The 13,449-nt window shown below is 45.2% G+C and overlaps 2 protein-coding genes across 2 annotated transcripts; both read right to left on the minus strand.

Moving 5' to 3' along the window:
* Positions 1-7,531: 7,531 nt before the first annotated feature.
* Positions 7,532-7,994, minus strand: PtA15_7A312 (uncharacterized protein; the record flags this gene model as incomplete). The annotated part of the gene is made up of 2 exons (XM_053170907.1): positions 7,532-7,609; positions 7,671-7,994. The coding sequence occupies 2 exons, from the start codon at positions 7,992-7,994 to the stop codon at positions 7,532-7,534; spliced, it is 402 nt and encodes a 133-aa protein (XP_053022141.1).
* Positions 7,995-8,141: 147 nt separating this feature from the next.
* On the minus strand, positions 8,142-9,413 carry PtA15_7A313 (uncharacterized protein; the record flags this gene model as incomplete). The annotated part of the gene is made up of 3 exons (XM_053170908.1): positions 8,142-8,194; positions 8,268-8,560; positions 8,971-9,413. 3 exons carry the CDS (start codon positions 9,411-9,413, stop codon positions 8,142-8,144), a joined length of 789 nt encoding a protein of 262 aa, XP_053022142.1.
* Positions 9,414-13,449: the final 4,036 nt, after the last annotated feature.

The following is a 13,449-nucleotide window of genomic DNA, read 5'->3' on the forward strand; positions in this document are numbered from 1 at the left end:
ATGAGGCTGCCTTCCTGACTAATGCTGAGGGGATGAGAGTAACACTAAGAAAAAGAAGAAAAAGGTGTGGCTGATTTCTGCTTGATCTTAGGAGCTAGTACTATGAGCTTTAACTACTGACTACTGAGGGTAAGAGAGTTGGAGGGGTGATGAGAGTGGGGAATGCAATGGCAAGGTTTAATGGCAAGGGGTTGATGAGAATGGGCACTTATAATTTCTGTATCTAAAATTATCTATAAATTCTGCATGAGGTACAAGTGAGGGGGGGAAAGACAGTTCTTATATGAAGGAAGGATGAGCACAGACAATGAGGAGTTCTGGCTATGAGAATGAAGGTTGTACAAATGGGGAAAAGTGATGTGAACATAGTAACAGTATGTAATGATGAGCAATGCTGAAAGGGGAATGCTGGTTATGGGAATAAAAGAATGTACTAATGGGGAAGAGTGATGAGAACATAGTAACTACTTGTAATGATGAGCACTACTGAAAGAGGTAAGCACAGATCCAATGATGTAAGGTGTACAATAGGCATAGTACATGATGAGCAATGTATGTAAAGGGTTTAGTATGTGAGAATAACTATGTAAAAGGAATGTACTGTAATGATTCAAGTAGGTTACTAATGAAATGAGTATTGTAACTAATGAAGACTGTAGGTTGTCTGTAAGTCTTATATCCTCTATAACTACTGAACCATTGAAGATAAGGAGGTACTATGTATGAGTGACTATAGGTAAAATTTGGCGTAGAATCTGAATATGCAATAATAATGAGGTATTTGTGAATGGTTATGGGGAAATGGGCAATGTAATGATGAATATATGTAAAGAAAAGCAATAAAAATACTACTTATGGTTTGGAATGGAGCACCACACCGTGCGCCATCACAGAGTATGTGCTCAGAGTGGCCTCTAGGTCTGAGTGCACTTCCTTTGACCACATGTGTTTGTTGGTCATTAGCCACTTCTGGTGGGCTTGGTTACTGGTGTAGAGAAATGCATCCCCCAACGGCAGCATTCTGACCCCGCAGATGGCCACGTACTCTCTGTCAACTTTGGCATTGAGTTTGAATAGCGCCTTGTTGGCTCTCTGAACTAGGGCACATTTGGGCAAGTCCTTGAGGGTGGTGTTTGCTGGGTTTGAGTGTATGATCACCCGCTTTGGCTTGAGGGAGGCAATGGTCTGGGCGGGTGGGGGACGCGTGGATTGAACCAGTAAGGCCTGCGGAGGTTGCAGACGCAAAGGATTTGACCGCAGGTGCCGCCAGCTTGGGACCAGTCTTGAAGAGTTTCTCGAACTCGGCCATCTTCTTCAAGATAGGGTCAACCTTGGCGCTGAGCTGGTCAGCGGTGGACTCCAATCATTGAACCAATCTCTTGTTATTCCCCGAGAGTTGCAGCACCAAGTCCACGAGTCTGGCATCAAGCGTGACCAAGCCGTTTTTGTTGTGTACACCAAACATCTTGGTAAGCAGGATATGAAGACTAGACACAGGGGGTTTGTTGACCGGGCGGGGAGGAAGGCGGACCTCCAAATCTTCTATCATGTCCGAGTGGTCCGCGGGGAGCGTGCCGGACAATCGGATGGGGCCGGGGGGCGGTGAGTGGGAAGCATAAGCTTCCTGAGGGGATGGGGGGGGGGGGAAAGATCTTTTCTGATGTTAGTAGGGGTTTGGTGGGTTTTTGAGGTGTCAACGCGTGTAGTGGGGTTTTTTGTGGTTTGCGGCAGAAAAGGAAGACACAGATCAATGACTCAATTATTATCACCGCAGTGGGCAATGGTCTGGGAGCCAGATTTTGCCCTAGTTAGGGCTAATGTGAGCGTAACTGTGGGTTTCAGAGGTGTCTACACCAGGGAAGCTTTGGGGGCACTCCCCAGGGAGTGCCACAGCTGAATTTGGGGTTAGTTTTTGTCTGAACTGGGGCAGAAGTCCTTACAATGTGATGGTTAATTTTTCAATTACTGGGCAAGAACTATAGACCAATCTAATTTGGAGTGATATGTAACCGTTAGACGTGAACTATCATTCAACTCTGTTGAATTTGTCTTGAAGTCAAGTTCATGTCAATCCTAACTTAAGTTCTACATTTCAAAATCAGGTAACTCTTGCTTATACAATTTTTCTTACATTGGGGTGAACTGCCTCCATCAAATATATATCACACCTGAAACGCAACTGCCTAGATTTGGATAAAGAGAATATCAGAAGTGCAAAACGTTTCAATATTTGCACAAGAGCAGCAGAACTGTATTTTGGCTGGTTACACAAGGGTGACACAGTTCATAAATCAATCGGCTACAAATGCCCCTCTGTTCTAAAAAATGTGTGATTGGTGTATGATTTGTCACCCTATTGTACGCGCGTACAATAGGGTGACAAATCATATTCCATCAGGGCAGTTAACCTATTTTTTTCTTAAATTTTACCCTCATTTACTCGGCAGAAGTCCCCCTCTGGTCTGAAAATTTTGTGATTTGTCACCCTATTATACCCGCGTACAATAGGGTGACAAATCACAAACTTTTCAGACCAGAGGTGAATTTTTGCCCAGTAAATCAGGGTGACATGGTTTGGAAACAACTCAGCTGGACATGTCCCTCTGGTCTGAAAAGTGTGTGATTTGTCACCCTAGTACAATAGATTGACAAATCACACACAAGTCACATACTTTCCAGACCAGAGGGACATTTCCAGCTGATTTTTTTCCAAACTGTGCCACCCTCATTTCATTGGCAAAAATTAACCTTTGGTCTGAAAAGTGTGTGATTTGTCACCCTATTATACGCGCGTACAATAGGGTGACAAATCAGACACTTTCCATACCAGAGGGGGATTTCTGCCGAGTAAATGAGGGTAAAATTTAAAAAATATTTGGCTGTAACTGCCCTGATGGACTATGATTTGTCACCCTATCGTCCAAGCGTACAATAGGGTGACAAATCACAAACCAATCACATTCTGTTGAGGCCACAGCAATGGGTACAGGATGATGAAATGGTTCCAACACTATTCAGCTTGACTTCACCCTTGGGTACAAACAATGTGTGAGTGGTGCTTTGCACTTTAGTTAAACTTTGGTTACAGACAATTTGTGTTCTGTGGTCAAGTTTAGTTACTACTGCGCTACAGAAGAGTTCCAGCTGAGTTATAGATACTTCATATATACTTGTATATCATTTCATGTTTGATTACACATATGATGTAGTAGACATTGCACTGAGTTATGAAAAAAATTCAAGGTAAGGCACTCCCTGGGGAGTGCCCCCCAAGCATCCCTGGTGCTAACAGATAATGGAGAGATTATAGATAAGCATTTTTGACCTTATTCTCAATTAAACTAAAGAAGATGAAGATAAAGCCCTCCAATGTACTCTTGTCTCAGCCGGAATCCTCTGCATTGTCAGCCACAAATTTTATCCAACTAGACAACAGTGATGAAGAAACTACTCCATCCCAATGTATAAAACGTAGTTGGGTTTGGAGCTATTTCAAGCCAACAGAGGATGGAACCAAGGCTATCTGTCAAGCTGTTTGAAAGACTGGAAAGATTTGTGGGAAAAAGATCAAGAAAGATAAAAGTGGAAGTACAAAAAGCTTCCATGGCCATCTTATGACCATGCACCAACTTGCAGATCCAAAACTTCTGAAGAAGACAAAGAAGTTGTTGCACATGGATATCAAGAAGTGGTCAAAGTTGGGTAATTTGAAACCCCAAGTGAGTTAGATTTGTGGGAAGTTTTCATCCTTTTCTAAATTTAACTGACACACACTGAGGTTTCTTCTCAGGTGGAGCTTAACAATGACTTGCATATTTTATAGCTGACAGTGATCTACTTTTTGCTGTGGTTGAACAAAAGTTGTTCCGTGAACTAGTTGCCCTGCTCAATCAAGGGGCCATGCCTCTGATGACTGATGTCAGCCGATCTGGGATCTCCAACCACCTTATGCAAGTTTATCTTCAATCACAAGAGACAATCAAGTTAAATTTTCTTGCAAAGCAAGACTGGATCTCCTTTACAACTGATGCTTGGACGGCTCCCAATTTCACAACTTTCATGGCAATAACAACTCATTACTTTGATGAGAAGTTTGAGATGAAAGATTTAACACTTGCAGTGCCATATATTGAGGGTAAGTTTTTAGCTTTAGAATCTTCAAATCTCTTGAAGAAAGCTTGAATAACTGACCAAGAAATTTCACTCAGGCCAACATACAGGCAAATTTTTTGCTGAATTATTCTATGATGTGCTTCAAAATTACAATTCTGTGGAAAAAATCAACACAATCACTGCCAATAATGCTTCAACCAACAATTGGATGGCACAAGAGCTATCTCTTGAAATCCTGGATTTCAACGTCTCAACCAATCTTCTTGGCTCTGTTGCTCATGTCCTCAACCTTGCTGCCAAAGCAGGAATATTGACCCTTGGAACCTTAGATGAAAATAACATTGGCAAAGAGCTGACAACTGACCGAATGGACTTAGACTCTCCAGAGTCCAGAAAATCAAGAAGGTCAAGCTCAAGCCACTCCCAATCAGATGAGTATTGTTTATGTGACAAGCAAGCCGGATGGTGTGACTATTAATGCAAAAACAATTCTCAAGAGAATACATAGCTTATGTACTTGGGTTTGTTTCTCACCTCAGCGCCGTGAACACTTTGGTAAGGTTGTCAGCTTGACCGGTGTCTCGATATTGATGTGTCAACACAATGGAACTCAACATTCACAATGTTTCATTGTGCTATCTTACTCAAAAAATCTTGTGATCACTTCTGCCAAACTCAACCAGAGACTTGCACCTTTAGGTTGACCACAGAAGAATGGAATCAAGCAAAAAAATCATGTAACTTCTCAAACCTCTTAGCAAGGCAACTGGTATGTTGTGCACATCAAACTACCCAACCTTGAATGCAGCACTCCCTGTCTAAATATCCTTGATGGAAAACCTCCATATGAATAGGCGAGGCTTCTACAATCAAGCACAGCTCATCAACCCAGCTGCATAGATGATTGCAAAGATCAGCAATGATCTGACCAATGCACTCATCAAAGCCTTGTATATATGTTCAATGATACTAGACCCAAAATTTAAGACAACCTTCTGGAAATCTCATTCTTGCTTCATACACAAACATTACCAGTTGTCTGTTGATGACATCCTCAGAACGTTCCACAAAATTGCCGAAGCGTTTGAGGAAAATCTGAAATCTTGCGCCAAGGATGCAAACAAGAAGAGCCAGCCCCTTGTTGTCAGCAGGTCTTGCGTTATCCCGCCCGGCTTTCCCACGCGGAAATTTTGGTCTGAGTTTGTTGAGTTATGTTAGACCTTTTCTTCAGGTACAAATAAATTGTCAGCCGGCTACGCAGCGCAAGCCAGCGTAACACCTATATAAATAATTATAAATAATATTAAAATCAATGTTTTACGGTTTTTGTGACAGATATCTATGTGATCTGTCACATATAATATAAATACTAGAGGCCAAGGCGGCTTCGCCGCTGCAATGCCCAGCCCCCAGCAGGCACCCCAACTCCAGGAGCCCCCCCCCCCCCCCCTTCATCCACCCAACTTGACTTGAATAGGCCAAGGTGGCTGCACCGCTGTAAAAATACTGGTGTTTTCTGTTTCAGAAAACCACAAAACTGAAGATCAAGTCATTCTAGACTTACTCTTGGAATCCTATGTTGTGTAAATTCTAAAAAGAGCTGCAGGGGTAGCCTAAGGTCTCTATTCTTTGTCAGCTGTTTTATGACTACTCTCATTACTTTCCCCCTACTGGGAGGAAAAAGCTTCTTTTCAACCAAGCATCCCAATTCCAGCCCTCATCATGGTCTTTCCATCCCCCACAATTTAATGAAGTATCATTTTTCATTCTCAGTTTTCATGTTTGATTGAAACCAATTGTAAAATATACACATTTACAACCAAAAACTGTCACCTTCATGGTTTATCAAGTTGTGAAAAATAAAATGCTAGTGTGTTGAACATTTCAATAAACCTAAAATATTTTGATATGGAGCTTGTTTAATGACACCTACTATTTCCCAATATGTAAGGTAAGGGTATGTAAGAGTTTATTTAAAGGTTAAACACAAACACATGATTCACATTTCATACATGCAATATTAACATAGCTAATTGCTGGCTTGCACCACTGCCAAAAAAATGGGCCAAATCCTCCCAGTTGCTGAGGTTACCCCAGCCTTACCAACACTGGGTCAATACGATTTGATACAATATTAGGCCAAATTTCTTATCAAATCAATCACCGTTACCTATTTGGACCGTTACCGTTAGCAGTAACAAGTTTTTTTGCGCGCTGCGCGTATTGAAACGCTATCTGCGTTACCATACCATTACCGTTATGGTAACGCAGATAACGTGGTAATGGCAGTATTAGAGCCAAAAAAAGGCTAAAAGAGCCAAAATAATCTCAATACCGCGGCGATATTGACTTCATATCAGCGGCGATATTGACTTCATATCAGCGGCAATATTGTAACGGCTTGAAAAAAAATCCAAAATTCAAACTGAATATCGGTAACGCGCTGCCGTTACTGGTAACGGTAACGATAACGCACCAAAAATCGATACAATATTGATACGTTACCGTTACTGGTATATTATCAAACCAGTGTTGGCCTTACTCAAGCTTTCACTCTACCCAAGTTTTGATCCACACTGAATGTGCCAACAAAAGCACTTATGTATTTATGTATTGAGGTTGATTTACAATGGCATCTCTTGGCTTTAGTACCCTGCATGTCAAATGCAAGCAGTTGAACCAGTTTATCTTCAGTGCACTAATTCAGAAAACCCATGCTCACTTTGATTTTCACCAACTTAGATTCCCTATTTCAATTTGTATCCCAAGGGGATGGAATAAAAGTCTCAAAAAAAGGCGGCCGGGTCACCAGTGGCAACACAGCTGAAGGAAAATAATCTTGATTTTGAGGTTTGACATGCGGCAGGCTCACATATGACAGCTAGTCCTTTTGTACAGACATGTCCATTTTCAAAGGGATTCTACGCTGATTGAAGCGGCCAACAATGTGTTGGTCTTGGATAGGGTTTTGCCATTGATTGTGGCTCTGACAGCTGAGTAGTTGTGATAAACCATGTCTACAAAACACAAAAATTTCAGTACAGACAGGAAAGAAATATTTTTGGGGGCCAAAAAAGATCACGGGTTTGCAAAAAAAATCAAAAAGTGCTGAAATGCGCACACATCAACTGTATGTATGGTAGCCCGCACATCCCCAGCTCCTGGGCCACATTGTTTGCCAGCTTTTCTCCTTCCTTGATGGCGATCCTGACCAGCTGCCGCTGCCGGACCTGCCGGCCATTCGCGCTTCTTAATCATCGCCAAATGGGTACGGATCGTCTGAATGTGTCGCTTGAAGAACGCGTGCCACAGATCCTTCCTCCGCCCCGCCCAGTTTGTCTTCGTGTACAGATAGGCCGTCGGCCTCCCCGGCTTGAGTCCCTCCAAGTCCAGACTTGATCAGCAGGGATGTCGGTGTCTAGCTAGGTCTGGAGGAGCAGGTCGGATGGCCTTCGCCTAGCCATGCATGTTGGCAAGATACATCCCAGATCAAAAGCTGGCAAAAAAACAGGTCAAATATCAGGAGGATACATTTGATGATGAAGCTGCGTACGTACCCAAACTCGAGCTAACACTGCTGCTTGACTCCCGTTAAGATTTGTGTAGGAGGGGCCTTTGAGCAGGGGAAGACTGGTGCGGCTGGCCTTGCTGTTGCAGTACAAGCATATGATCTTCTCTGTCCGCAGTCTCTCTGGGAACCTGCTCCGATGAGCGTTCAGAAGGCCAGCCGTTGGCTTGGGATCAGCCGCAGGTCGTTCCCACGCTTCAGCGCCTTGACAACATGTAGAAACAGCAACGCGAGCTGGAAGCCCTTGAGCAGCGTGCCCGAGAGCGCTCAGATCAGTGGATAACGTCTGAGACAAGCTTGAAGTCCAGGTCATGTTCTGGAGGCAGGAGGGCCAATAAAGGCCGCCAAACACTGGCAGGAGGCGGGCTCAGGCTCAAGCTACTGGCTTGAGGCCAAAGATGAGGAGGTGGGTGCAGGTGGAAGAAACAGACTTACATATGGCAGAAAAATGTTTTTTTTTTCATGGTCCTTTAACATTCAATGGAAGGGTGGTCCAATGAGGTTGGCGAGCATCTTGGAGGCAGAGCAGATGACAGATGAGTTGATCAGCAGCAGCATTTGGTTTGGTCTTGAAAAAAAAAATTACCCCAAGCCGGCTTGCTGATGCTGCGGGTAGACTGTTTCTGGATGCCGTTGAGCCCGCTCATGTCGACGGTCCAGCTCTTGCGTGCGCTCAGGTTCTGGGGATTATCAGAGCCTGACGCGACGCGGCAGACGGGCAGTGCAATGGGATTGGCAGCAGGCAAGGGAGGGGGGGCGTCTGCGGAGGAGATGCGTTGCTGGACGGGCAACTTGCGCAACTTGGGCCACCCGGAGGATCTTTGCTGATTTTCTGGATGCCCAGCTTGGAGGGCGCCGGGGCCAACAGAGCTACGGTGCCTGCGGCAACAGCCGTGTTGATGCTTTTGTTATCGGCTATCAGGTTTGGGTTCTGCGAGTAGACAAGTCTGAGGAACTCGGGGGCGCTTGGCAGAGCTCAAACCGGAGCTTGCAAAGGAGGCAGGGCGGGCAAGGGCGCAGCCAAGGGGGACATCGGATCATTCGGAACTCCCGCTCCCTCCGGTGGGTCCGGATTGGATAGCTCAACTTGCTCAGGCAAGCTTTTTGGTGGGAGTGGCGACGGTGGCTTGGATGTGCGAGAAGGCGACGGGGTGGAGGAGAATGGTGGAGAGCGGGTGTAAGGTGGTTAGGGATCCAACAAAAATTTGGATGTTGGAGAAGACGCTGCGGGCAAAGAATCCAATGAGTATGATGAGGCAGTATAAGCTTCAGGAGAGGATCTGACTGACCCCTGTAGCCGCATGACGCCCCTGCCATCCTTGCCTTGGTCGTTGGGGATGAAGAACCCTTTCCCTCCGAGCTTGGTCCAGACGGCCTGGATGAGCTGGGTGCACCAGAGGCCGGGCTCGAGGCCACACATGCGGTTTGCGCCGTAGACCAAATTGACCATTGAGTGGAGCAGGGGGAAGGAGGGGGCCAGGTTGGTGCGGGTGGAGGTGGCCAGGGGCGAGCGGAGGGCAACGTGAAGCAAAGGGCTTGGCGGCCATGGCGAGGTTTCTGGTTGCCCAGGGCGGAGTTGAGGGGCATGATTTGTCATTGCTGGTCGTTGTGGGATGGTAGGCGCTGTTACGTAGGTGACTTGATGCAGGAAGGGTACCGTGTCATCCGGATTGTGGGTGGTGAGGGGAAAGAGGCCCGGTGAGGTCATCTTCTGTCGGGGTGTTGGAGACATGAGCAGTTGCAGTCGTTGTAAGGGCCAGGCTGGAAGTTCAAGGTGTGGCCAAGGCGGCGGGGGCAACGGCGCAGTCGGTTGGGTAGGAATTGAAGGTCATGGCTGCAGGTTCAAAGGGTATAAGGGCCTGTACCATACAAAATTTGTTTTTTTGGTGCAGGTAAAATAGTTTTTTTTTTTGCGCTTTTCCGTTTTTTTGAAAAACACATTTCTGAAAAAACAGAATGTGAAAAACGTGTACCACAAACATCCCACCATGGCTCCAGGATATCCACAATCAACCACCATTGCATTGACATCATCGGAGATCCAGCTGACCAATACCCAATAAAAAGACCATGTAATCAGATGCGAGACTATTCCCCTCGATGACAGGTCCGTTTGATCATCGAGAGCTCCCCTCAATGTCCTTTGGTTACTCCTCCAGATGGCCGAAATGAACCGGTCATCCAGGGAAGTGATTACTCCTCTCAATGACCGCAGGAGTAATCACTTCCCTCGATGACCGGGTTGTTACGGTCATTTGGAGGAGTGCATATTCCCTCAATGACCGGAACGAACTGGTCATCAAGAGGAGTATCTACTCCTCAAGATGACCAGAGGATCCACTCCTCTCGATGACCGGTTTGTTGCGGTCATCTTGAGGAGTACATCTTCCACTCAATGACCAGTTCGTTCCGGTCATCAAGGGAGTATGCACTCCTCCCGATGACCGGAACGAACCAGTCATCGAGAGGAGGGTGTACTCCTCAAGATGACCGGAACAAACCGGTGGTCGAGAGGGTGTACTCATCAAGATGACCGGAACAAACCGGTCATCATATCTACCTCTAGATGACCGCTTTGTTCCGGCCATCGGGAGGAGTGCATACTCCCTTGATGACCGGAACGAACTGGTCATCGAGTGGAAGATGTACTCCTCAAGATGACCGCAACGAACCGGTCATCTTGAGGAGTAGATACTCCTCTTGATGACCAGTTCGTTCCGGTCATCGAGGGAATATGCACTCCTCCAAATGACCGTAACGACCCGGTCATCAAGGGAAGGGTTCGTTCCGGTCATCGGGAGGAGTGCATACTTCCTTGATGACCAGAACGAACCGGTCATCTTGATCAGTACATCTTCCTCTTGATGACCGGCTCGTTCCGGTCATCTTGGGAAGTACATACTCCTCTCAAGGATCGGAACAAGCCGGTCATCGAGAATTGGGCGAGTGACTTTTGATGGCAGGTACGGACCGGGCATCAAGGAGGGAGTGTACTCCTATTAATAGCCGTCGTTCTCGAGTACGGACGACTTTATTGGGCTTGAATTTCTTGGATTGAGGCATTGGAGCAGGCGTTGTTGGCAGGTTGGGTTCCGATGTGGGTGGTGGGATGGTGTCCATTAGGACAACAGGGTTGATGAGATTGTCGATGGACTTGGGCATGCTGCTTGGATGTTGGTGCAGTGCAGAGAAGTGGAAAAATAGCTTCCAAAAAACAGGGTCAGACCTGTTTTTGAAAAGCACCCATTTTTGAGGAAAACTATTTTCCGGATATGTCAAAAAACAGGCGCTGTGGTACGTGTTTTTTGGTGAAAACAGTTTTTTTGCAAATAAATTAATTTCCGGGGGAAAAACTGTTTTTTTCCCGGCTATGGTACAGGCCCTAAAAGGAGTGGCTTTGAGGGCTGCTGGAACCTTAGGCGACTCACGTGCTGTAATTCCAGCCGGGGGTTGTCTCACCCCCGTCCGCTGTTGCATTTGTGCAGTTTGGCGGGGGATATTTGTGGACCCCCCTGTGCTTTAGGGCTGGGGGTCTTCTTCCCAACACTTTTTAACCCTGCTAGACAGGGATGGGTGTTGGGCCATGGTGCGTCAGCTTGCTGCGCTGGGTGGCAGGGTGCGGGTGGTCTTGTGATTTGTTGTTCAAGATTTTTTTTTGTAATTTGTCTATTTGTAAGCTGAAACTTAGCCTTTTGGCAGCCTGTTTTGTAAAAGGGGAAACTTGTGATTTTTTTTTTGTATTTTGGCATATTGTAGGGGGAAACCTTGAATTTTTTTTCTAGAAACCTGAGGCTTTAATATACTTGGATTAATCAGAAATCAAAAGAGAACCCAACCAGTCAATAGATACAACAAGAAAAGTATCATGTCAACCAGAAATTACAAAAAAGAGTATTTTACTGCTATCCTTTCTCTAATTGATCAGAACCTGAGGGTAATCACAAATTTTCTTGGAGGCTTACAAATGTTATTCACTCTAACTATTGAACCAGACTTGCCAAATGTACCACCACGACTCCAATTGGCAATTACTGGTAACATCCTTGTTGATTTAGCATCTGAGAAAAACAATCACAGCGGTGGCCTATTCAATGTTGAACACAATGAATTGCAAGGGCTTAGAGCATCTCCAACGGTCCAGGGATGGATTGGGTCGCCTCTAGCAGCCCGCAACCAGATGTCCTGTACTGTCACACATCTATCACAGCAGTCCAAATAATGGACTGTCCTAACCAAGAACGGGTGAGTTGGCCTGCCAGGTAGTGAACCCGGCAACAAGTGCTCATCTGCCGACAAGAAAAAGCAAATCCTCCATCAATATGGATCCAATCGAGTACCTGGACTGGATCAAGGAAGAAATCAAAGAACTAGCTTCACTTCAAACAACGTGCTTTGAGTCGGACAGAAGAAGAATAGCTACTAGCAAGTCCTCTGAAAACAATTTTAATCAGTTTCTCATGTGATATGAAGCCCTCCAAGAAATTGATGCTCATTAACACCTCAAGAATGATTTGATGGAGCATCTCTGGAAGAAGAAAGGGCTCTGACTCTGAGGTGTGATACTGTTTTCTTTTTGTTTTTCCGCATAGTTTTTGACTGTTATTGCTCTTAAGCTAGCTAAACTGTTGAACTTGATTTCTTTACTTTTTTCTCTACTCTTATCTTGTTCAAGGAAACAAGCACCAGTATTATATTCATTTCTTGTTGGAAGAAAAGCACAAAACTGTCTGCAAGCTGAAATCATTTTTTTAAAAGTCTATCATAAAGATGATTTGGAGCAGAACCACTAAGTGGATGAAAAGTTCATTTGTTGCTACGTTTCATCAACTCTTTTTTTTTTCTTTTCCCAATAGGCTATGGAGGGACCATCTAATCCAGAAAGAACCATTGACATGGTGAAATTTTCCTCCGCTGATTGCATTGCTTATTTGACAGAAGCGGTTTGCTCTTGAGCTGTTTTGACCAGGGATAGGAGTTGAGCCATTGAGGGTGTCCGCCATGTTTTGATGTGTAGAGGTCCTGAGTGGTGAATTTTTGAGTTGAAGAGGAGCGGAGGAGTTTGTCTGGGGAGGGATGTTGGAGAAGTTGAACCAATGGCGGCTTGCCCAGAGCTGCCAAAGTTGGAAGCCTCTGGCGGGTTTCATACACCCCTGCAATCGTTGGAAGCCCTTTTAGCAGCTCCGCTGGAGGCCAAAAATCCTTTCTGGGCTGCCAAAGTTGGACTCAGGTTAGGCAACAGCGGCTCTGTTGGAGATGCTCTTAGTCTGCCCTCCAAATGACTGAATAAGATAAGGAGGGTCCAGGGTAGAGGACAAGGAGGGTGGGTGGTCAGGGACATGAAAGATGGTGGCAAAAACATTGAAGAGGGTTGTAGGAGGGGCAGCTTTGGTGTCAGTGCCAGTGCCACACAGGAAGCCTCCAACCACAGGGAAGTTAGTTAGGGTGTTCAAAGTTGACTTGCATAAAATCATAAAATTCTAAGCTGAAAAGAATATGTTGCACCCAAGCACTCAAATTAGAGCAACATTTCTAGAATGGTACATATGAAATCATCACTTGAAAGTTTTATCATTTTATGATTTTATGCATTGAAAATTTTATGATTTCAACTTTGAACACCTTAAGTGTTTGAACTTTGATGTATGCCTTGGAGTGATGGGCATGTGAGGTGTGGGGATGGCACAGGGGCATGGAATAAGCATTTACAACATGACTGTTTAGTGTGGCAGTGTATCTTTATATTTAGTACAACAACAAAAACCTCATGG

This window comes from Puccinia triticina, chromosome 7A, assembly GCF_026914185.1.
Source record: "Puccinia triticina chromosome 7A, complete sequence".
Lineage (NCBI taxonomy): Eukaryota > Fungi > Basidiomycota > Pucciniomycetes > Pucciniales > Pucciniaceae > Puccinia > Puccinia triticina.